The following is a 26,852-nucleotide window of genomic DNA, read 5'->3' as shown; positions in this document are numbered from 1 at the left end:
AATACCTTATCTACATAAGTATTCAGATCCTTTGCTATGAGACTCGAAATTGAGCTCAGGTGCATCCTGCTTCCATTGATCATCCTTGAGATGTTTCTACAACTTGGACTCCACCGGTGTTAAATTCAATTAATTGGACATGATTTGGAAAAAGGCACACACCTGTCTACACTACCGTTCAAAAGTTTGGGGTCACATAGAAATGCCCTTGTTTTTGAAAGAAAAGCACATTTTTTTGTCCATTAAGATATCAAATTGATCAGAAATACAGTGTAGACATCGGTAATGTTGTGAATGACTATTGTAGCTGGAAACGGCTGATTTTAATGGAATATCTACTTAGGTGTACAGAGGCCCATTATCAGCAACCATCACTCCTGTGTTCCAATGGCATGTTGTGTTAGCTAATCCAAGTTTCTCATTTTAAAAAGGCTAATTGATCATTAGAAAACCCTTTTGCAATTATTTTAGCACAGCTGAAAACTGTTGTACTGATTATCGAAGCAATAAAACTGTCCTTCTTTAGACTAGTTGAGTATCTGGAGCATCAGCATTTGTGGGTTCGATTACAGGCTCAAAATGACCAGAAACAAATAACTTTCTTCTGAAACTCATCAGTCTATTCTTGTTCTGAGAAATTAAGGCTATTCCATGTGAGAAATTGCCAAGAAACTGAAGATCTCGTACAACGCTGTGTACTACTCCCTTCACAGAACAGCGCAAACTGTCTGAATTTAACACAGGTGGAGTCCAATCAAGTTGTAGAGACATCTTAAGGATGATCAATGGAAGCAGGATGCACCCGAGCTCAATTTCAAGTCTCATAGCAAAGGGTCTGAATACTTCTGTAAATAAGGTATTTCTGTTCTTTATTATTAATACATTTGCAAAAATGTCTAAATACCTATTTTCGCTTCGTCATTATGGGGTATTGTGTGTAGATTGCTGAGGATTTAAAAAAATGTAATCCATTTTAGAATAAGTCTAACATAACAAAATATGGAAAAAGTCAAGGGGTCTGAATACTTTCCGAAGGCACTGTGTGTGTGTGTGTGTGTCAGATCAGTTCTATGTTCTGAGTGGAAAGGTCACTATGTCCAGTAGTTGAAACAGAAGAACATGAAGCTCGTTTTACTATCGGTGATGCCACTTTATATTGTAATAAAATCTGAGTTCTATATCACGTCTGCTGTATTTTTATATCGATAGACTTTATTAAATCAGAAACACACATGGTTTTGTATTGACACACACCGTGAGACAGCGTTGTGTTTAAAATGGTTTATTCATTTCCTCCCCATAAAAAGTAGCACTGCATTGTTTGTTATTTTTACACAGTCATGTTTTCTTTCCAGTGAAATGTCATGTTTTCTACTGTTCTCCAAACTCTAGAGGTCAATCTGTTGTGCTGCGGAGACGTTCAACTATAAAAATCACCAGCAATGTTCCGTCTAAGATGAAGATTGAACTTCACTCAACTTCCTAGAGTTTTCTCCCTGTAATTAACACTCAAAGTTTCCCTTTACTGTGGGAATTGTGATAGAATCAATGAAATATTAACCGCTTTCTATGTACCAAAACAAAACTAACTATGCAAGACTTAGTATGCAAAACTAACTATGCAAGAGATGTTGTAGGCAGAACCCACCGTAATAGGAACTATTACACACCACTCAGCCCGTACTCTACACAAACCACACATTGGCTGCTACTCTGGGCTGAATGATACAACAGATATTTTCAAATGTTATGGGATGCATTCATTTTGTCCATTGTTTTGATGGTAGGCCACTCTGGTAGGCCTACGTTATGATCAAATAGCCACAGCCTACTTGACCACTGTCTGAAACTGTAACTTAAAGCCGGTAGAGCCTCAGTTTACACAGTAAACGCGCCGGAAGTTGCACAAAATTTTCACAACATTCAAGTTTGTGCTAAGCAGACCTTAAAATCATTTAGGCGCTGAGCAAATTTAAGTGAACATTGATCACAAGAACCAAAACTCCTCCACACTGCTGGAAGAGTATGACTTGTTAAATCCTGTCAACCTTCCAGGTGTCTTTTTACAATCAGGGTTCACCTCATGACATCACAAGCCACAGTAGCTTTATATTCCTTCAGTTCAAATATGTACCTCATCCTTCCTCACAAAGTGACAGGAAGGAAGGGAGGGGAGTCAGCAAGGCAGTGTTTGAGTGGATCTGAACAGGGCCCAAATCCCTCATTAAGCCCCAGATAATAGCTAGCTATTGCATACTACAACTGAAGCAGAAACACAGTTCCTTCATTACCACCAATCAAATAGGAAAAACATGATGAAACACTTCCTTTAAACATGACATCACACACACAGTAAAGAAAGGCTGCATCACAATATCATGGAAGACTGAGAACAAGAAATGCTAAAGTAATCATGTCACAAGTGTTACAAACATTGTTTAATTCTGTTTTTAAAAACATTTCAATGTGGAGAGCTGATCGATGGAGTGAAATGACAAAAATCTGAAAAATTATTGAGGATAAATCTTTGTCCCCTGAGCAACCTAACCCAGAGAGAAGGTTCTAATGTCCTAAAGACTCTCCTGCCCTCTCCTGGTGACAGCTGGTACTACCCCAGATTACAGAATGTTCTAAAGACTCTACTGCCCTCTCTACCCCAGACTACAGAATGTTCTAAATATTATACTGCCCTCTCCTGGTGACAGCCGGTACTCCCCCAGACTACAGAATGTTCTAAATATTATACTGCCCTCTCCTGGTGACAGCTGGTACTACCCCAGACTTCTGAATGTTCTAAATATTATACTGCCCTCTCCTGGTGACAGCCGGTACTCCCCCAGACTACAGAATGTTCTAAATATTATACTGCCCTCTCCTGGTGACAGCCGGTACTACCCCCAGACTTCTGAATGTCCTAAAGCACCGGTCGCTGACTGGTCGATCTTCAAGGTATTCCTAGTCAATCATCAAACATGTCTGTAGAAAAGACGATAAAGGCTCGCTCTCCTTTTTTATTCGTGTTACACGGTTGTTGGTAGGTGCATTGATTCAGAAGCCCTGCGCACCGGCAGACTGGGAGATCTGTAGCTAAATTGAGCTTGCCTACTGCACTGGCCAATCGGATAACTCAAATCACCGTGCCTACAGATCTTCCCTGGCCATAGCAGTTTGATAGGCTACTAGCCTACATACAATGTAAAACATTTTAAAATCATGACTACAGAGAGACCGTCATAGAATATAGCAAAGAGCTGCTGAGTTTGTTTATTCAGCACTGTCAAAACTGTTTTTAATTCAACACTATTACAAAACATAAAACGCGCTTCTCCATACTTCCGCTCACGCTGTAGCTGCAATGAATGAGTAGCCAAGTGTATCGATAGCCCTGCGTTTTATTATCATTAGCAGCTCGTCGTCTCTATTTTAATATCAATGAATACTTCACTTTCTCTGGTCAAAGGAACAACATGAATGTGAGCATGAGGCAGATGCGGTGCGACTCAAGTTTCGCCATCAGGTGGAAGACTGAGTGAGACTATCTCTGGTCAGTCTCACCGGAGGAAAGGAACGAGAGAACAGGGACCGTGAGAGGTGGACCCTCTGCTGCCCTCTCTCTCCCTCCATTGAGACTAATGCAGTGTTCAAAACAACTGGGAACTCGGAAATCTCTGCCTCCGACTTCAGTGCGTTACTGGGAACTCCGAATGTTTTTTTTTTTAGATCCGACTGGGAAAATTTGTTTTGAAGGACATCTAACTCGGAATTCCAAGTCGGAAACTCTGGCATCTTTCTAGAGGTCCGACTTTCCAACCTGAAGTTCACTGACGTCATTTTTTTTACCTAGTTTTATTTTTCTCGAATTCCCAGTTGTTTTGAAAGCACCTTGACCATAAGATGCAGGTACCATCAGTGCAGTAAAATAAAAAAGCAAAATATTTTAATTTATGCTCCACAGTGCCTCAAGTGCTACACCAACTGATCTATTTTGTTATCAAAGCTCGAGTTTTGAAATATATGGTCTGATTAACAATATTGGCAGGCCAATCATATAGCTAATATGCTGTGATAATGTATTAGGCCTACTGCATAAACCTCATTCCTACAGAACTGTTTTTATTAGGTTAATGTTCCATTTTTAAAGCAATTTATGGAAAAACAATCTGAGCTGTAGATCTCAGCTTACTTTTTGACTGTGAAAGTGATTCGACTCAGAAAACGTGAACACTGTTCTAAATATTATACTGCCCTCTCCTGGTGACAGCTGGTACTACCCCAGACTACAGAATGTCCTAAAGACTTCACTGCCCTCTCTACCCCAGACTACAGAATGTCCTAAAGACTTTATTGCCCTCTCTACCCCAGACTACCGAATGTCCTAAAGACTTTACTGCCCTCTCTACCCCAGACTACAGAATGTTCTAAATATTATACTGCCCTCTCCTGGTGACAGCTGGTACTACCCCAGACTACAGAATGTCCTAAAGACTTTACTGCCCTCTCTACCCCAGACTACAGAATGTCCTAAAGACTTTACTGCCCTCTCTACCCCAGACTACAGAATGTTCTAAATATTATACTGCCCTCTCCTGGTGACAGCTGGTACTACCCCAGACTACAGAATGTTCTAAAGACTTTACTGCCCTCTCTACCCCAGACTTCGGAATGTTCTAAAGACTCTCCTGCCCTCTCCTGGTGACAGCTGGTACTACCCCAGACTACAGAATGTTCTAAATATTATACTGCCCTCTCCTGGTGACAGCTGGTATTACCCCAGACTACAGAATGTTCTAAAGACTCTCCTGCCCTCTCCTGGTGACAGCTGGTACTACCCCAGACTACAGAATGTTCTAAATATTATACTGCACTCTCCTGGTGACAGCTGGTACTACCCCAGACTACAGAATGTCCTAAAGACTCTCCTGCCCTCTCCTGGTGACAGCTGGTACTACCCCAGACTACAGAATGTCCTAAAGACTCTACTGCCCTCTCCTGGTGACAGCTGGTACTACCCCAGACTTCTGAATGGAAGAACTTACTGAATGAATGCTCGTACTGTATCTGCAGACATAGGGCCTCTCAAATAGTACCCTTTACCTTAGTGCACTATATAGGGAATAGGGCTCTGGTCCAAAGTAGTGCACTATATAGGGAATAGGGTTCAGTTTGGGACATATTGATACAGTATCTGCTGATATGATACAGGACTAAAATAAACACCTGTGTGTGTCTGCCGATCTGTGTTCCTGTTATACACACACGAGAAAGGTTGTGTCTGTCTGCCGATCTGTGTTCCTGTCTGTCTGAATAGAGATAATATGGATCAGTCCCACACACACACACGAAAGGTTGTGTCTGTCTTCAGAAAGATGTTCAAAGTGCTTAAAAAAAATCTTCTCAGCTAAACTGAAAAGCGTAGAGGTTCAAATCACATCGTTGTTCTCCTCAACTAGGAATCTACATCATTACAGAATCACAATAGTCTCCACATTCAACTAATCATTAACATTATAAAAACAACACCTGGTATTACTTAACACTGTCAAATCAATCAACCAATCTGATCACCTATAATACTGCGATTGATCGTACCGCACACTGGATCTGGGAAGCACAAAGACTGATGTGACATGACCGGTCAGGTATGTATGAGGACAGTGTGAAGAACTGGGATAGATGCTGGATATGTGAGCTCAGAGAGAGTAGTCCTCTGTGTTATAGCTTGTCTACTGTAGAGGACTCGGCTCAGTTTACCAAACGTACCTAAACCAGAGGGTGTGTGTCCACATCAGGTCAGTCTCTATATAGCAGGGTTGGCAACATGCGGCCCACGGGCCAAAACCAGCCCAAAAGTGTTTTTTTGGGCCCCCCGAAATAGTAGTAGTAATAATAATAATAATAAACAATAATAATAAGATACAGTAATTCAGCTAAAAATTATTTAAATTTAGGAAATGTGCTCCCAACTATTCCCATGAATAAAAATAAAGATTTGTGATTGTGTCTCAATGTAATCAAGGTATGAAATGATCATGTTATCTATTTTTGGGCTTAGTTGTGGTGAATTTACAGTGTTCAAATAATTCTAATTATGTTTCGGCCCCTAAACCGCGGCTAAATTTAGTTGCCTACCCTGCTAAACAGTATCTTCGTCCATCTTAGAAACATCTGTCATGGGTGTGGCTTCACTACTCTCCTCCCCCCTTTCCTTCTCTCCCTCCAGCATGGCTGTGCACTCCTCCTTGGGTCGCTCCGTCTCTCGCCTCTCCTCCTCCTTCTCCCTCTCCAACAGCTTGTAGTTGATGCCCATCCCTACGAAGAGGAAGACTGAGGAGATGATAAGGATGATACCACAACACAGGTAGGTCCACTGGTAGTCACCATAGAAGTCATAGAAACGACCTGGAGGGGGGAAAGAGAGAAGAGAGAGAGATAATATACACAACTGAATTATCTACCTCACTTGCTTTGGCAATGTTAATATATGTTTCCCATGCCAATAAAGCCCCTTGAATTGAAAGAGAGGGGGACGAGAGAGAGAGAGAATGAGAGAGACGAGAGAGGAAGGAGAGAGAGAGGAAGGAGAGAGAGAGAGAGGAAGGAGAGAGGAAGGAGAGAGAAAGAGGAAGGAGAGAGAAAGAGGAAGGAGAGAGAAAGAGGAAGGAGAGAGAAAGAGGAAGGAAGGAGAGAGAGAGGAAGGAGAGAGAGAGGAAGGAGAGAGAGAGGAAGGAGAGAGAGAGGAAGGAGAGAGAGAGGAAGGAGAGAGAGAGGAAGGAGAGAGAGAGGAAGGAGAGAGAGAAAGAGACTTGTTGATCATGACAATAAGGTACATTTGTTCATTGTGATATAGGTAGAGTATGGCTCTCTCTCACAAACACACACACTTACTGAGTAGTGGCGGTCCCAGCAGTACCGGTCCACACTCCACGATGGTGACCAGTCCGACGGCAGAGGAGAACCTCTGGGCCCCGACCAGGTCCATCAGAGTCTCAAACAGAACTGCTGACAGCCAGCCGAACGCAAACCCAAAGAACACAGCATACACCACGAAGCCTACATAGTCCATGGACAGCGGCGCCAAGACGTGACACACCCCGTTATAGAGCACGGATGCAGCGAAGAAGTACTGTATCCTGGGTCGGACCCAGCGGGTGTTGGCTAACAGCCCCATAGAAGGACGGGCGAACATGTCAACAAAGGCGAGGATGGAAAGGAGCAGAGCAGCCTTCTCTTTACTGATGTCCTTACTCTTAGCGTAGTTGGAGAGGAAGACGAGGGGAGAGAACAGGCCAAAGAACATGATGACGTTGCCAAGGAGATACAGCAGGAAGCCGCGGTGTTTAAACAGCGACAGGTCGATCACGGCATTGACACGCTGCATCACCGTCAGATTAGACTCTGCCTTCTTCACCGCCCCGTTCTCCGACAGTTGGGGTTCGGCAGGTTTGGGTCCGATCGGTCTCATCAAGGACCCGGCTACACAGCAGTTCAGCAGTAGACCGCCGAGGATGAGGAAGGAGCCCCTCCAGCCAAACTGGTCAAAGAACCAGGAGTTAAGAGGAGCCAGCGTGGACAGGAAGACTGGGCTGCCCGCCATGGCGATGCCATTAGCTATAGGACGACGCTTATAGAAGTATTTACCAATCATAGTCAACGCCGGGTTCAGGTTGAACGCTAGACCCAGACCTAGAGAGGGGAGGGAGAGAGGGAGGGGAGGAAAGGGAGGGAGAGAGGCAATGATGAGTAAACTACGGTATTAGAAAAATGTCCACAGACACAAACACAGGGTTGGTGGTACCTCCAATGACTCCGACACAGAAGTAGAGTTCTTGCACAGTGTTGCAGAAGGAAGCTGCTATCAAACCACTTCCTGACAGACAGCCCCCTAGCATCATGATTGGTCGACTGCCATATCGGTTCACCAGGATACTGCTAATTGGTCCTGGAGAGACAGGGGAGGGGGGTGAAAAAATGAAAGAGGACAGGGAAGGGGGGAGAGACGGGAAGGGAGAGGAGAGGGACAGATAAGAGAATAATATTAGGAACAAGTAGTCCAGGAGTGAATGAAAGTATTTATTTAAGGCCTTCTGAGTGGCCCAGTGGTCTAAGGCACTGCATCACAGTGCTAGCTGTGCCACTAGAGATCCTGGTTCGAGTCCAGGCTCTGTCGCAGCCGGCCACGACCGGGAGACCCATGGGTCTGTGCACAATTAGCCCAGCGTCCCTCCGCGTTAGGCCGGCAGGGATGTCCTTGTCCCGTCGCGCACTAGCAACTCCTGTGGGGGCCGGCCGCAGTGCACGGTGTTTCCTCCGACACATTGGTGTGGGCGGCTTTCGGGGAAAGTGGGCATTGTGTCAAAGTGGAAAGTCCCCAGACCTGTTTGGTGCGCACGTCCTAGAGCGCACCTTTCTTGTTTTTCTTTTATATTGACGAAGCTATTGTACAGTTGAAATATTATTGATTATTTAGGCTAAAAACAACCTGATTGATTATAAACATCATTTGGCATGTTTCTACGAACTTTACTGGTACTATTTGGATTTTTCGTCTGCCCGTTGTGACTGCCTTTGAGCCAATGGATTACTGAACAAAACGGGCCAACAAAAACGGAGGTTTTTGGATATAAAGAGGGACTTTATCGAACAAAACAAACATTTATTGTGTAACTGGGAGTCTTGTGAGTGCAACCATACGAAGATCAAAGGTAAGTGATTACATTTTATCGCCATTTCTGACTTTTGTGACTACTTTTGTGGCTGGTAACTAATGTTCTGTGTGCTGGGCGCTGTCCTCAGATAATCGCATGGTGTGCTTTCACCGTAAAGCCTTTTTGAAATCTGACACTGAGGTTAGATTAACAAGAAGTTAATCTTTAAACTGATGTATAACACTTGTATGTTTTATGAATTCTTATGAGTATTTCTGTTTTTGAATTTGTCGCTCTGCATTTTCACCGGATGTGGGACGGTAGCATCCCACATACCCATAAGAAGTTAAGGAAATCATGAATGTCATGGCTATATTGGAATTACAGTGAGGGGGAAAAGTATTTGATCCCCTGCTGATTTTGTACGTTTGCCCACTGACAAAGAAATTATCAGTCTATAATTTTAATGGTAAGTTTATTTGAACAGTGAGAGACAGAATAACAACAAAAAAAATCCAGAAAAACACATGTCAAAAATGTTATAAATTGATTTAAATTTTAATGAGGGAAATAAGTAAAGCACATTATGAGGAGCCCCGTGAACCAATAACACACTTTGGCATGAAGAGCACTTTCACTCCACCCTTTCTCACCTTCTCTCCCACCCATCTCGCCCTCTCTCTCTCACTCCCCCCCAACACTCATCTCTCCCTATTTTGATGTATTTTTTTATGTTTTTAATAAAGACAGTATCTGTATTTCAGTGAGGAATAACAGAAACCCCTTCGGGGAGATCAGATTCCTCCCCAACCAGCCCCCGCTACTCACCTCCACCGTACATGCAGGCCAGCATGATAGAGGAGATCCATGAGACCTGTGAGGGTGTAGCGTCAAAGGTGGACTCCAGCTCCTTGAAGAAGACAGTGATGGATTTGGGGAAGGCATAGGAGAAGCCGATAGAGATGAAGGCTCCCACCACCACCGCCCAGCCCCAGCCACCCTCTGGAGGAGTATAGCCCACCGGACCGCCCACCGCTGGGGCCATGCTGTCAGGGCAGTAGTCCTAACACCTCCCACGCTGAAGGGTTGGTCACACACACCCGTTTGAAGTGGCTGGTTAAGACACTGGTAGAGGTTGTAGTTATAGTCAGTCAGTCCTTCTCAGTCTGTAGCTACCATCAGGAATCACTCTGGACCTGCAGACAGAGAGACATTTGAATGTTAGTCATTTAGCAGATGGAGGAGGATGATTTAAGATACCGTTTGAAGAGGTAGGGGGTTTCAGATGTTTTCGGGAAGATGGACAGGGACTCTGCTGTCTTAGCTTCAGAGGGAAGCAGGTTCCACCATTTGGGTGCCAGGACAGAGGAGAGCTTGGGGTCGGAGGGCCGAGAGACCCGAGGTGGCAGAACGGCGTGCTCAGGTTGGGGTGTAGGATTTAAGCATAGCCTGAAGGTAGGGAGGGACAGTTCCTCTTTCTGTTCCGTAGGTAAGCACCATGGTCTTGTAGTGGATGTGAGCTTCGACTGGAAGCCAGTGGAGTGTGGAGAGGAGTGGGATGACAAACTTGGGAAAGCTGAAAACCAGGCGGGCTGCTGCGTTCTGGATAAGTTGCAGGGGTTGTGGTGGAAAAATTACATTTAGGCATACTATGCTGTTTTACTTAGACAATTGTCCATTGTTATATGCTAGTGTTTTTTTTTTGCTGATGCAGGCTTGTCTCGTGTGACTCAGTCATAAGTCTGGGTGTACAGTTAAGAGCTGGGTGCGACCACAGTATGTGACATCCCGTTTGTACTATCTGCAGGAACTCATCTGTGGAAACTTGCAGGAAGGGACAGACAATTGTGGCAAAATCAGCTATCTGCACAGACAAGCTAAACGCCTTTTATATATTGTGTTCCCCCACCCGTTTGCACACATCTGCTAACTGCCACATAGACAAAGAGGTCGGACTTTTCTATAAAAGCTGAGCCAACTCTGTTCGTTTGGCTTAAATTCTCTAGGGTAGGGGGCAGTATTTTGACGTCCGGATGAAAGGCGCGCCCGTAGTAAACTGCCTGCTACTCAGGCTCAGAAGGTAGGATATGGATATTATTAGTAGATTTGGATAGAAAACACTGACGTTTCTAAAACTGTTTGAATGATGTCTGTGAGTATAACAGAACTCATATGGCAGGCAAAAACTTGAAAGATTTCCACACTTCCTGGTTGGATTTGAGGTTTGTAGTTTTTCAAGTGATTGCCTATACAGTGACTTAGGGTTAATTTTGCACTTCCTAGGGCTTCCACTAGATGTCAACAGTCTTTAGAACGTTGTTTCATGCTTCTACTGTTACTGGGAAGAGATTAAGAGCCGACTCCACAAGTGGACTGCCTGATGCCAATGAGTTGTTTACTGTGCGGTCACGCAGGCACGCCGTTCCTGCTTTTTCCTCTGTAATTAATTTTTTTTATTTTTTATTTCACCTTTATTTAAACAGGTAGGCAAGTTGAGAACAAGTTCTCATTTACAATTGCGACCTGGCCAAGATAAAGCAAAGCAGTTCGACAACATTCAACAACACAGAGTAAAACGAATATACAGTCAATAATACAGTAGAAAAATAAGTCTATGTACAATGTGAGCAAATGAGGTGAGATAAGGGAGGTAAAGGCAAAAAAGTCCATGGTGGCAAAGTAAATACAATATAGCAAGTAAAACACTGGAATGGTAGATTTGTAGTAGAAGAAAGTGCAAAGCAGAAATAGAGATAATGGGGTGCAAAGGAGCAAAATAAAATAAATAAATAACAGTAGGGGAAGTGGTAGTTGTTTGGGCTAAATTATAGATGGGCTATGTACAGGTGCAGTGATCTGTGAGCTGCTCTGACAGCTGGTGCTTAAAGCTAGTGAGGGAGATAAGTGTTTCCAGTTTCAGAGATTTTTGTAATGAATACGCTATTGTCCAGTTGGAATATTATCGAATATTTATGTTAACCTCTATGGGCTAGGGGGGACGAATTCGTCCCACCTACGTAACAGCCAGTTGAAGCCTGTGGCGCGATTTTCAAAACCTTAAAAATCCTATTACTTCAATTTCTCAAACATATGACTATTTTACAGCTATTTAAAGACAAGACTCTCGTTAATCTAACCCCACTGTCCGATTTCAAAAAGGCTTTACAACGAAAGCAAAACATTAGATTATGTCAGCAGAGTACCAAGCCAGAAATAATCAGACACCCATTTTTCAAGCTAGCATATAATGTCACAAAAACCCAGAAGACAGCTAAATGCAGCACTAACCTTTGATGATCTTCATCAGATGACAACCCTAGGACATTATGTTATACAATACATGCATGTTTTGTTCAATCAAGTTCATATTTATATCAAAAACCAGTCATATTTATATCAAAAACCAGCTTTTTACATTAGCATGTGACGTTCAGAACTAGCATACCCCCCGCAAACTTCCGGGGAATTCGCTAACATTTTACTAAATTACTCACGATAAACGTTCACAAAAAGCATAACAATTATTTTAAGAATTATAGATACAGACCTCCTCTATGCACTCGATATGTCCGATTTTAAAATAGCTTTTTGGTGAAAGCACATTTTGCAATATTCTAAGTACATAGCCCAGGCATCACGGGCTAGCTATTTAGACACCCGGCAAGTTTAGCACTCACCATAATCATATTTACTATTATAAAAGTTTGATTACCTTTTGTTGTCTTCGTCAGAATGCACTCCCAGGACTGCTACTTCAATAACAAATGTTGGTTTGGTCCAAAATAATCCATTGTTATATCCAAATTGCGGCGTTTTGTTTGTGCGTCCCAGACACTATCTGAAATGGTAAATCAGGGTCGTGCGCATGGCGCAATTCGTGACAAAAAAAATCTAAATATTCCATTACCGTACTTCGAAGCATGTCAACCGCTGTTTAAAATCCATTTTTATGCCATTTTTCTCGTAAAAAAGCGATAATATTCTGAATGTCCATTTAGCTAAACAGAGGAAAGTAAACAAAGCTTTCGGTCGACGCGGGCACGAGCCTGAGTCTCACAGTACTGTAACCAGCCACTACCCAAACGCGCTACTTTTTTTCAGCCAGAGCCTGCAAAGCCACAATTCAGCTTTTTACCGCCTTCTGAGACCCTATGGCAGCCGTAGGAAGTGTCACGGGACAGCTAAGATCCTCACTCTTCAATAAACAGAGACAAGAAGAACGACACCTTGTCAGACAGGCCACTTCCTGAATGAAACCTTCTCACATTTTTGCCTGCCAAATGAGTTCTGTTATACTCACAGACACCATTCAAACAGTTTTAGAAACTTTAGGGTATTTCTATCCATATGTAATAAGTATATGCATATTCTAGTTACTGGGTAGGAGTGGTAACCAGATTAAATCGGGTACGTTTTTTATCCAGCAGTGTCAATACTGCCCCCTATCCCCAACAGGTTAAAATAGACGCTATGGATTGATTGTAAACATCGTTTGACATGTTTCTACGAACGGTAATGGAACTTTTTGACTTTCTTGTCTAGGGTTTTGCACTCGCGCATTGTGCCTTTGCAATAGTGATCTGAACGCGTGAACAAAACGGAGGTATTTGGACATAAATATGGTGTTTATCGAACAAAACGAACATTTCTTGTGGGAGTTCTGGGAGTGCATTCCGATGAAGATCAGCAAAGGTAAGTGAAGATTTATAATACTATTTCTGAGTTTTGTTGACTCCAGAACTTTGCGGGTAACTGTATACCTTGCTTTGATGGCTGAGCTCTGTACTCAGAATATTGAACAATGTGCTTTCGCCGTAAAGCTATTTTGAAATCTGACATAGCGGTTGCATTAAGGAGAAGTGTATCTATAATTCTTTCAATAACTGTTGTAAATTTTATCAACGTTTATGAGTATTTTTGTAAATTGATGTGCTCATTCACCGGTGGTGTTGGAGGCAAAACATTTTCTGAACATCACGCCAATGTAAAATGGGGTTTTTGGATACAAATATGAACTTTATCGAAGAAAACATACATGTATTGTGTAACATTGAGTCCTGGGAGTGTCATCTGAAGTTTACATTCACTCAATTAGTATTTGGTAGCATTGCCTTTAAAAATTGTTGTGTAACTTGGGTCAAACGCTTCAGGTAGCCTTCCACAAGCATCCCACAATAAGTTGGGTGGATTTTGGCACATTCCTCCTGACAGAGCTGGTGTAACTGAGTCAGGTTTGTAGGACTCCTTGCTCGCACAAGCTTTTTCAGTTCTGCCCACAAATGTTCTATAGGATTGAAGTCAGGGCTTTGTGATGGCCACTCCAATACCTTGACTTTGTTGTCCTTAAGCCATTTTGACACAACTTTGGAGTATGCTTGGGGTCATTGTCCATTTGGAAGACCCATTTGCGACCAAGCTTTAACTTCCTGACTGATGTCTTGAGATGTTGCTTCAATATATCCACATCATTTTCCTGCCTCATGATGCAATCTATTTTGTGAAGTGCACCAGTCCCTCCTGCAGCAAAGCACCCCCACAACATGATGCTGTCACCCCTGTGCTTCACGGTTGGGATGGTGTTCTTCGGCTTGCAAGCCTCCCCCTTTTTCCTCCAAACTTAATGATGGTCATTATGGCCAAACAGTTCCATTTTTGTTTCATCAGACTAGAGGACATTTCTCCAAGAAGTACGATCTTTGTCACCATGTGCAGTTGCAAACCGTAGTCTGGCTTTTTTATGGCGGTTTCGGAGCAGTGGCTTCTTCCTTGCTGAGTGGCCTTTCAGGTTATGTCGATATAGGACTCATTTTACTGTGGATAGAGATACTTTTATACCCGTTTCCTCCAGCATCTTCTCAAGGTCCTTTGCTGTTGTTCTGGGATTGATTTGCACTTCTCGCACCAAAGTACGTTCATCTCTAGGAGACAGAACACGTCTCCTTCCTGAGCGGTATGACTGTTGCGTGGTCCCATGGTGTTTATACTTGCGTACTATTGTTTGCACAGATGAACGTGGTACCTTCAGGTGTTTGGAAATTGCTCCCAAGGATGAACCAGACTTGTGAAGGTCTACAATTTTTTTTCAGAGGTCTTGGCTGATTTATTTTGATGTTCCCATGATGTCAAGCAAAGAGGCACAGAGTTTGAAGGTAGGCCTTGAAAAACATCCACAGGTACACCTCCAATTGACTCAAATGATGTAAATTTGCCTATCAGAAGCTTCTACAGCCATGACATTTTCTGGAATTTTACAAGCTGTTTAAAAAGGCACAGTCAACTTAGTGTATGTAAACTTCTGACACACTGGAATTGTGACAGTGAATTATAAGTGAAATAATCTGTCTGTAAACAATTGTTGGGAAAATTACTTGTGTCCTGCACAAAGTAGATATCCTAACTGACTTGCCAAAATGATACTTTGTTAACAAGACATTTGTGGAGTGGTTGAAAAAGAGGTTCTAAGTGTATGTAAACTTCCGACTTCAACTGTATGTCTAATAATGACATTATCTTCTATTGTTTGTCCTCATGTGTCTGTTTTTCAGCATAGAGTACTCTGTAGCCACTTAGTGTGGACACCAGGTGAGACCACACACACAATAACTGTCTCTCTCCTTCACTTCATCCCTCTCCCCTTCTCCCTAAATCCTCTAGGTTATATCAACTGTTTTGGTGAACCCCTCCAGCATCTGAACTGGCTGACAGAGGGCACAGCATGATCATAGGTGAGAGGTCAGGTCAACAGGAAGTATTATTAAAGAGATGCTTTACATTGAAATACAGATAGAGATGTAGTAGTCCCAGAGTTAATGATCCAAGGTCAGTTTTGTATTTCACCTCCTGATGATTATGATGACTGACCGTGTTAGAATAATAAAAAACAAGGCTTAATCATGCTCTCTCTCTATCCATCTGCCTCTCGTATTCAGGTATGTTTTGATGTGAGAGGGGAAGCCAGTCCCGTCATCGCCACCTCACCCGCTCTTAAGGATGGCCAACTGGGGGCCCAAGGCTGGTTAGGAGACACCACTAGAGACTAGCCCTGTTATGCTGGGCTATCTACTAGGAATATTGCAAAATGTGCTTTCACCGAAAAGCTATTTTAAAATCGGACATATCGAGTGCATAGAGGAGTTCTGTATCTATAATTCTTAAAATAATTGTTATGCTTTGTGAACGTTTATCGTGAGTAATTTAGTAAATTCACCAGCAGTGTTCGGTGGGAATGCTAGTCACATGCTAGTCACATGCTAATGTAAAAAGCTGTTTTTTTATATAAATATGAACTTGATTGAACAAAACATGCATGTATTGTATAACATAATGTCCTAGGGTTGTCATCTGATGAAGATCAAAGGTTAGTGCTGCATTTAGCTGTGGTTTGGGTTTATGTGACATTATATGCTAGCTTGAAAAATGGGTGTCTGATTATTTCTGGCTGGGTACTCTGCTGACATAATCTAATGTTTTGCTTTCGTTGTAAAGCCTTTTTGAAATCGGACAGTGTGGTTAGATTAACGAGAGTCTTGTCTTTAAAATGGTGTAAAATAGTCATATGTTTGAAAAATTGAAGTTTTTGGATTTGAGGTTTTTGAATAATGCGCCACGGGATTACACTGGCTGTTACGTAGGTGGTGCCACCTATCCTGGAGAGGTTAACAAGCGCATTCGCGAAAAAAGCACTGTCGTTGCACCAATGTACCTAACCATAAACATCAATGCCTTTCTTAAAATCAATACACAAGTATATTTTTTTTAAACCTATATATTTAGTTCAAATAAATTCATGTTAGCAGGCAATATTAACTAGGGAAAATGTGTCACTTCTCTTGCATTCAGTGCAAGCAGTCAGGGTATATGGAGCAGTTTAGGCCGCCTGGCTCGTTGCAAAGACCATTTCTTCCTAACAAAGACCGTAATTAATTTGCAATAATTTTACATAATTATGACATAACATTAAAGGCTGTGCAATGTAACAGCAATATTTAGACTTATGGATGCCACCCATTCGATAAAATGATAGTTTCCGGACTTGACCATATTAATGACCTAAGGCTCGTATTGCTGTGTGTTTTTATAATTAAGTCTATGATTTGATATAGCAGTCTGAGTGGTGGTAGGCAGCAGCAGGCTCGTAAGCATTCAATTAAACAGCACCTTCCTGCGTTTGCCAGCAGCTCTTCGCAATGCTTGAAGCACAGCACTGTTTATGACTTCAAGCCTATCAACTCCCTAGATTAGGCTGGCAATACTATAGTGCCTATAAGAACATCCAATAGTCAAAGGTATATGAAATACAAATGGTTTTGAGAGAAATAGTCATAATTCCTATAATAACTACAACCTAAAACTTCTTAACTGGGAATATTGAGCCACCAGCTTTCATATGTTCTGAGCAAGGAACTTAAACGTTAGCTTTTTTACATGGCACATATTGCACTTTTACTTTCTTCTCCAACACTGTGTTTTTGCATTATTTAAACCAAATTGAACATGTTTCATTATTTATTTCAGACTAAATTGATTTTTATTTATGTATTATAATAAGTTAAAATAAGTGTTCATTCAGTATTGCTGTAATTGTCATTATTACAAATATAATCGTCATCGGCGTTAAAATCATAAATCGGTCGACCTCTAGTAGACACACTAATTGTGATGAACAGAGAACATTAGGGAAGCACTGTGATTCATTAATCATATGCTGTTTGCCGCTGTTCTTACCTCTGTCTTCTACACCTCTCTCCCCACCTCATCTTTCTTCCTCATTGTATAATGCACACCATATGTGCATTGAAGTACAGATTGAACTTGTATTTATAATGCATGTATTATGTATTTTTAACACCTAGATAATGAACTTCTTTCAATAAAGCGTTTCACGTTCTCCACTGGTTGAAATTAAGTATCTAATTGAAATACTATCCTGTGTCCTCAGATGAATGCAGATGAAGGGAGTTCGATATGCACAGGTTTTTTCTGTATATATGAATTACAAATCAGCCTTTACTTAAATCATGTTTCTAGTCTATTGCATAGTTACAATGTGTAATCATTGATGTCCCAGGAGCAGGACTGGTAAACACTGTTGAAGTGTATAATTGTAATACAAACATGCAGACACAGCATCATTCAATGACTGGAGTTTGATACACCTGGTATTGGATAATGACTGAAAAAGAATGTCTCACAGAGATTCATACCTGAACCACACCTTTATTTGCCAAGGAAGAGTATATGATCAGTGGATATATTCAATGTACAGACTACAATGTGGGGATCTCATGCGTGGTAATAACTACAGTACATGTATATAGGACTTGCATCCTTAAGATGAACATTTAAGAACAGTTCAGAGAGACAACTGAAAAAGGTGAAATCCATTAAAAACGTCAAGATAATGGAATTCATTGCCCTTGACAATCAACCGTTCTCTGTCGTGGGTGATGTTGGCTTTCGCCGACTGGTCGAGCTTTTAATTTGACACGTCAAATAACCCAGTTCTACTATAGAATGGTGTGTGTTCTGAATTTGCACGTTCCAGCCGAGCGCCACCACTACTATCAGTAGACCTGTCAAAGCTGAACAAAATAAGTCTGCAAACAAGTAAACACCGGCCACAAACGATGTGTTTACAATACCGCGCTGGTAATAAAGCATCATTTGTTTGACCGCAACTTCTGGAGTAGTTAGCTTCAGCTTGGTACTTAGCTAGTACCAATATAACCAGTCTGAAAACAATGACCAGTAGAAACTGCAGTCATTTTCACTATTCTTAGCAATGATTTAGGAATCCTTGTGAGTAAGTATTAGATAGGTTGCCACTTGTTGTTTGCCTATTGAAATTGAACTTTGAGCTACTTAACCCTGTTGCCCAAAGCTAACGTTATAAGCAGCCAGCTGGCTTCATCTGGCTAGTGAGGCTCGACCTGACTGGGTTGTGTTGTGAAGCTAGCCACAATAAGGGAATTTGTGGTTTGCCTTCAAAATAAAAGTACCTCTTTGAAAGTGATGCAGAAGGTTACAATTGGTGGAGTCATGCCATATTTAGACTAGATTATATTAAACAAGGTTGGAATGTGAACCAATGAAATGGGGTATCAGTCTACTCGGTGACCCACAGAACACAACTGAAGAGTTTATGCAAATATTAGCGTTGTAGCTCTTATCGCGGGACTGTGACATCCCCTCCCCAGTCAGCCTATTGTGTGTATTGATATTCATATTGCACTGTACAGCTTTACCTAAGGATTGGGGATCAATGAAATGGGGTAACAGTCTACCCAATACATTTTTTCCCAACGTCCTATGTTTTTGGGGAAGAACATTGTTTGCACCCATGAGCTAGCTAGCTTTTTTTTATGACCAGCACTGTAGGTACGCAAGACAACTTGACCAGCATCATAGCATACATGTCGATGAATTGTTGTGACATATGAAATAGGAGTGATAGTGTAATCAACTTGTAATAACTATGGGGGGAAAAAATTCATGAATGTGTTAAATTATTATGTGACGTGAAGTCATATTCAAGCCCTGATTGGTCAACAAGCTTATTTGACAGGTCAAAGTGTTCTCTTTTTTTACATGCAAAGACCCAAACGGCGTTCCATAGAAACACTGCTTGAGAATGAAACGACTGAACAAATGAACAACGAAACGGCACAGTAAGTGAAAGAAATAGGTTTTGTTTATGTTTGACTGGTAATGGGGACATGCGTAAATGCCAACAAAATAGCTTTTTGGTCCGTGTGGTGTGTCTGTAACCTTTATTTAACTAGGCAAGTCAGTTAAGAACAAATTCTTATTATTTACAATGACAGCCTACCGTGGCCAAACCCGGACAATGCTGGGCCAATTGTGCGCTCCCCAAGGCAGGCTAATAGTTTATTACCATCTGTTCTAAATCAGGAAACAGTCATTCAACAAGATGGAAATGCATAAACTATTCCCATGAAACAGACCAAATGATTGGCATGCAGATTCACCAGTAACACTTCAAGAATTAGCATCCCCAACTAGAAACAACAACAACAGTTCACTAACCCCAACTAGAAACAACAACAACGTTCACTAACCCCAACTAGAAACAACAACAACAACGTTCACTAACCCCAACTAGAAACAACAACAACAACGTTCACTAACCCCAACTAGAAACAACAACAACAACGTTCACTAACCCCAACTAGAAACAACAACAACAACGTTCACTAACCCCAACTAGAAACAACAACAACAACGTTCACTAACCCCAACTAGAAACAACAACAACAACGTTCACTAACCCCAACTAGAAACAACAACAACAACGTTCACTAACCCCAACTAGAAACAACAACAACAACGTTCACTAACCCCAACTAGAAACAACAACAACAACGTTCACTAACCCCAACTAGAAACAACAACAACAACGTTCACTAACCCCAACTAGAAACAACAACAACAACGTTCACTAACCCCAACTAGAAACAACAACAACAACGTTCACTAACCCCAACTAGAAACAACAACAACAACGTTCACTAACCCCAACTAGAAACAACAACAACAACGTTCACTAACCCCAACTAGAAACAACAACAACAACGTTCACTAACCCCAACTAGAAACAACAACAACAACGTTCACTAACCCCAACTAGAAACAACAACAACAACGTTCACTAACCCCAACTAGAAACAACAACAACAACGTTCACTAACCCCAACTAGAAACAACAACAACAACGTTCACTAACCCCAACTAGAAACAACAACAACAACGTTCACTAACCCCAACTAGAAACAACAACAACAACGTTCACTAACCCCAACTAGAAACAACAACAACAACGTTCACTAACCCCAACTAGAAACAACAACAACAACGTTCACTAACCCCAACTAGAAACAACAACAACAACGTTCACTAACCCCAACTAGAAACAACAACAACAACGTTCACTAACCCCAACTAGAAACAACAACAACAACGTTCACTAACCCCAACTAGAAACAACAACAACAACGTTCACTAACCCCAACTAGAAACAACAACAACAACGTTCACTAACCCCAACTAGAAACAACAACAACAACGTTCACTAACCCCAACTAGAAACAACAACAACAACGTTCACTAACCCCAACTAGAAACAACAACAACAACGTTCACTAACCCCAACTAGAAACAACAACAACAACGTTCACTAACCCCAACTAGAAACAACAACAACAACGTTCACTAACCCCAACTAGAAACAACAACAACAACGTTCACTAACCCCAACTAGAAACAACAACAACAACAACGTTCACTAACCCCAACTAGAAACAACAACAACAACGTTCACTAACCCCAACTAGAAACAACAACAACAACGTTCACTAACCCTAACTAGAAACAACAACAACAACGTTCACTAACCCCAACTAGAAACAACAACAACAACGTTCACTAACCCCAACTAGAAACAACAACAACAACGTTCACTAACCCTAACTAGAAACAACAACAACAACGTTCACTAACCCTAACTAGAAACAACAATAACGTTCACTAACCCTAACTAGAAACAACAATGTTCACTAACCCTAACTAGTAACAATAATGTTCACTAACCCTAACTAGTAACAATAATGTTCACTCTCTCCTACCTCATGTAGGATATATTTTGCTTTGATCTCATGAGAAGCTCCATTTAGCCATTAGTGCTGCTATTCTGTGTTACGGTCTCTTGCAGTCAATTCATGTGAGTTGCAGTGCTTTTCTCCAATGGGAAAAACATATGCTAATTACATTTACATTTTAGTCATTTAGCAGACGCTCTTATCCAGAACGACTTACAGTAGTGAATGCGCACATTTCAATTCATTTCATAATTATTTATTTCCCCCCCATACTAATTGTTGAATATTAGGGGTACAGTAATACTTCTGGCATTTCTTGAAAGTCAAAAATTCTCCCCTTTTTTCAAGGTAACTACTGTTATTTACCCTCTTGATGGTTATGATGGGGAGAAAAATCAGATCAGTAAATTGTTTAATCTCTAGCCAAGGCTTTATAGTACATGGTTAATTATGGCTGGCACTGGTTACAATCTGCCACAATATCAATGCTGCCAGCTAAGGTATTTAAGGGGATTGTCGGCCTGGTTGGACAAGGCTGGACCAAATGGAATTTAGAGAGAAAATGGACAGTCTATGTGACTCAAATGGCTGACTAAAACTGGACAAACATTGTCCTAAACTAAAGGACGAAATGACTCAAATGTAAAAGTGTATTTTAAGACTAAAACTAAATCTAAAATACCTGCCAAAATGAACACTGCCCTGCAACCTGTACCACTAGTACCAGGTGTAAACAGCATGTCTCTATGTAATCATTACCCTGTCAGTCTGGTAACTGGTTAACTACACTCGAGGCTGACGCGACATTACAATACACTAATACCTCATGATCTAAAACACAAAGGCCCAGACGAATTACCAGGACAAGTACTCAGAGCACACTCTGACCATCTGGCAAGTGTCTTCACTGACATTTTTAACCTCTCCCTCAACCAGTCTGTAATAGAGGTCGACCGATTAATCGGAATGGCCGATTAATTAGGGCCGATTTCAAGTTTTCATATCAAATCGGTATTTTTGGCCGCCGATTAATAAAAAATAAAAATAAAAAAATATAGATATTTTGTACCTTTATTTAACTAGGCAAGTCAGTTAAAGAACACATTCTTATTTTCAATGATGGCCTAGGAACGGTGGGTTAACTGCCTTATTCAGGGGCAGAACGACAGATTTTTACCTTGTGAGCTTGGGGATGCAACCTTACGTTAACAAGCCCAACGCTCTAACCACCTGCTTTACGTTGCAAAGGTAAGTTGCTAGCTAGCATTAAACTTATCTTATAAAAAAACAATCAATCAATCATAAACACTAGTTAACTACACATGGTTGATGATATTACTAGTTTATCTAGCCTGTCCTGCTTTGCATATAATCGATGTGGTGCGCATTCGCGAAAAAGGACTGTCTTTGCTCCGACGTGTACCTAACCATAAACAGCAATGTCTTTCTTAAAATCAATACACAAGTATATATTTTTTAAACCTGCATATTTAGTTAATATTGCCTGCTAACATTAATTTATTTTAACTAGGGAAAATGTGTCACTTCTCTTGCAAACAGAGTCAGGGTATATGCAGCAGTTTGGGCCGCCTGGCTTGTTGCGAACTGTGAAGACAATTTCTTCCTAACGAAGACAGCAGACTTCGCCAAACGGGGATGATTTAACAAAAGCGCATTTGCGAAAAAAAAGCACAATCGTTGCACGACTGTACCTAACCATAAACATCAATGCCTTTCTTAAAATCAATACACAGAGGTATATATTTTTTAAACCTGCATATTTAGCTAAAAGAAATCCAGGTTAGCAGGCAATATTAACCAGGTGAAATTGTGTCAGTTCTCTTGCGTTCGTTGCACGCAGAATCAGGGTATACAGAATCTGTCTCGTTGCGAACTAATTTGCCAGAATTTTACGGAACAATGAAATAACATTGTAGGTTGTGCGATGTAACAGGAATATTTAGACTTATGGATGCCTCCCGTTAGATAAAATACGGAACGGTTCCGTATGTCACTGAAAGAATAATGTTTGAGATGATAGGTCATTAATATGGTCAAATCCGGAAACTAAGGTTTATTATATTATAGTTAAGTCTATGATTTGATAGCGCAGTCTGACTGAGCGGTGGTAGGCAGCAGCAGGCTCGTAATAGTCAAAGGTATTTGGTTTAGAGAGAAATAGTCGACGCGTCATAATTCCTGTAATAACTTGCGGCTGAACTTGAAAGGGGTTCCTTCGTTATTTTACCGTTCATGTCTTCCATAGAGAATGTCTTGATCTACTTCAAATAAGGTCTGTGTTTTGTGCTTAAACCGTCTCGGCGTTTTGATACCCGTGTAAATCTCACTAGGTAACGTTTGTCAACATATTTTCATAAATCCACTCTACAAAAAAAATGATCTTCGCTTATATTGCTCAGAGTTATATCCTATGGATATCTACACAGTTATAAAATTGGCAAGGTGGTGTGAGCCTAAACCAAACACAGACCTTATTTTAAGTTAATCAAAAAATATCCTATGGAATAAATGAAGGAAACGCTTTTCAGATTTTGCTAGAAAGTGTCATGGGAATTATGACTCGCACTTTGGTAGTCAATTCTTACCATGCCCATTATTAAAATAGGATTTCCTGCATATAGAAATTACAGTTTTTGTTTTCAGCATTCATCACAGGTAACTTAAACTCTATTTTTATTATTCAAACAGTCTCTTCAGTATCATTGTCACTTCAGAGCTGTGTGTGTGTGTGTGTGTGTGTGTGTGTGTGTGTGTGTGTGTGTATACACATACATACATACATACACACACTTTAAAAAAAGCATAATAATAAATCGGCCGATTAATCGGTATCGGGTTTTTTGGTCCTCCAATAATCGGTATCGACGTTGAAAAATCATAAATCGGTCGACCTCTAGTCTGTAATATCTACATGTTTCAAGCAGACCACCATAGTCCCTGTGCCCAAGAACGCCAAGGTAACCTGTCTAAATGGCCATCGCCCGTTGCATTCACATCTGTAGCTATGAAAGGCTATGAAAGGCTGGCCAAGGCTCACATCAACGTCGTCATTCCAGACATCCTGGACCCACTCCTATTCTCACACCGCCCCAACAGATGATGCAATCTCTATTGCACTCCACACTGCCCTTTTCTAACTATACAAAATAAACACCTATGTGAGTGTGAGCTCAGTCCCCTCCTGTACACCCTCTTCACCTAAGACTGCGTGGCCGCGCATGACTCCAACACCATCATTAAGTTTGCTGACGACAAGACGGTTGTAGACCTGATCACCGACGACGAGACAGCCTACAAGTAGGAGGTCTTTGACCTGGCAGTTTGGTGCCAGGACAGCAACCTCTCCCTCAACGTGGGCAAGACAAAGGAACTTATCGTGGACTACAACATTTTACATTTTTACATTTCAGTCATTTAGCCGACGCTCTTATCCAGAGCGACTTACGGTAGTGAATGCGAACCCACAACCCTGGCGTTGCAAACACCATGCTCTACCAACTGAGCCAAGAAATGTAATGTATATAGCCTAGTTACCACTGACTCAGTACTGGTACCCCGTGTATATAGCCAAGTTATCTATGTAAGTAAGCATTTCACCATTAGTATACACCTGGTTGTTTACGAAGCACGTGACAAATTACAATTTTATTTTAATTGATTTGACACACAAATACTGACACCGCTGTCTCACTTTCTACAACACGCAAACACACTGCCTTGCCTTCCTCTCTTTAAGAACTCCGTTGGCGTTAGACTGGTGAACTGCAGGGCACCAGACCGGGTCTGGACTGCAGGGCACCAGACCGGGTCTGGACTGCAGGGCACCAGACCGGGTCTGGACTCGTAACTGCAGGGCACTAGACCGGGTCTGGACTTGTGAACTGCAGGGCACTAGACCGGGTCTGGACTGGGTCTCTCTATGTGGTGAAATAATAATGTTGGGTTGATAGTAGTTTAGGTTGATTCTAAAGATTAAACAAGGTTTCCTCTCTTCTCCGTCTGACCCACTATTAGATTAAACAAGGTTCTCTTCTCCATCTGATCCACTATTAGACTAAACAAGGTTCTCTCTTCTCCATCTGACCCACTATTAGACTAAACAAGGTTTCCTCTCTTCTCCATCTGACCCACTATTAGACTAAACAAGGTTTCCTCTCTTCTCCATCTGATCCACTATTAGACTAAACAAGGTTCTCTCTTCTCCATCTGACCCACTATTAGACTAAACAAGGTTTCCTCTCTTCTCCATCTGATCCACTATTAGACTAAACAAGGTTTCCTCTCTTCTCCATCTGATCCACTATTAGACTAAACAAGGTTTCCTCTCTTCTCCATCTGATCCACTATTAGACTAAACAAGGTTTCCTCTCTTCTCAGTCTCGTCTAACAGTCCTAACACTGGGCTGAGTGTAGGAACAGTTTTAGAGGTCTGGAGTCTCCGGTCTGTGTCCTGACCAGGAAGAATCAACACCACAAAATGGATCCTTCTGAGCTTTACGCAGTCTGGGGACCAGATTAAAGAACTTATACAGGAATCACTACTCAAACTGACATGACAACACACACCATTGAGCCATCTGGAACATGGTCTCAGCCATGTAGCCACAGCTTCCTCTGATGAAATCAGATCTCATGGTGCGTCCGGATGCTGTTTCCCAACCAACACGATTCAAAACGCACCATTAGACCAGCGGGAGCTGCTCAACTCTAACATCACAACAGGGGGGACAAGAGGAGGACCTCTAATGTCATCACAACAGGGGGGGACGGACAAGAGGAGGACCTCTAACGTCATCACAACAGTGGGGACGGACAAGGGGACCTCTAACGTCATCACAACTTGGGGGAAAAGAACTACAGTGGCTACCTGTACCTGGTCAAAAGGAGTGGTCAAAAGGAGTGCACTATATAGAATAAGGAGTCATTTAGGACGCTGCACAGCTGTCTGACTACAGTATGATCTAGATGAGTGTTTCCCAACCCTGGTCCTCCAGTACCCCCAACGGCCCAACCCTGGTCCTCCAGTACCCCCCCAACCCTGGTCCTCCAGTACACCCCCAACCCTGGTCCTCCAGTACCCCCCCAACCCTGGTCCTCCAGTACCCCCCCAACAGCCCAACCCTGGTCCTCCAGTACCCCCCCAACAGCCCAACCCTGGTCCTCCAGTACCAGCCCAACCCTGGTCCTCCAGTACCCCCCCAACAGCCCAACCCTGGTCCTCCAGTACCCCCCAACAGCCCAACCGTGGTCCTCCAGTACCCCCCCCAACCCTGGTCCTCCAGTACACCCCCCAACCCTGGTCCTCCAGTACCCCCCAACCCTGGTCCTCCAGTACCCCCCCCAACAGCCCAACCCTGGTCCTCCAGTACCCCCCCCAACCCTGGTCCTCCAGTACACCCCCAACCCTGGTCCTCCAGTACCCCCCAACCCTGGTCCTCCAGTACCCCCCCAACCCAACCCTGGTCCTCCAGTACCCCCAACAGCCCAACCCTGGTCCTCCAGTACTCCCAACAGCCCAACCCTGGTCCTCCAGTACTCCCAACAGCCCAACCCTGGTCCTCCAGTATAATCT

The 26,852-nt window shown here is 42.1% G+C and overlaps 1 protein-coding gene across 3 annotated transcripts in view; it reads right to left on the bottom strand.

The window, feature by feature from the left end:
* Positions 1-1,266: 1,266 nt before the first annotated feature.
* The window catches only part of LOC106566331 (monocarboxylate transporter 1), a 40,409-nt gene continuing 14,823 nt past the window's right edge, over positions 1,267-26,852 (bottom strand). For all 3 annotated transcript variants that reach the window (XM_045692803.1, XM_045692801.1, XM_045692804.1), the window contains 4 exons: positions 9,474-9,841; positions 7,796-7,939; positions 6,886-7,683; positions 1,267-6,399 (listed from right to left, as the gene is read on the bottom strand). In XM_045692803.1, coding sequence (XP_045548759.1) covers positions 6,134-6,399; positions 6,886-7,683; positions 7,796-7,939; positions 9,474-9,690 — 1,425 coding nt within the window. In that variant the 5' untranslated portion in view covers positions 9,691-9,841 and the 3' untranslated portion in view covers positions 1,267-6,133. The remainder of the gene's footprint in view (positions 6,400-6,885; positions 7,684-7,795; positions 7,940-9,473; positions 9,842-26,852) is intronic.

This window comes from Salmo salar, chromosome ssa13 (assembly GCF_905237065.1).
Source record: "Salmo salar chromosome ssa13, Ssal_v3.1, whole genome shotgun sequence".
Taxonomy (NCBI): Eukaryota; Metazoa; Chordata; class Actinopteri; order Salmoniformes; family Salmonidae; genus Salmo; species Salmo salar.
Note: the sequence above shows the minus strand (reverse complement) of the source record. Positions and strands in the feature narration are given on the sequence as shown.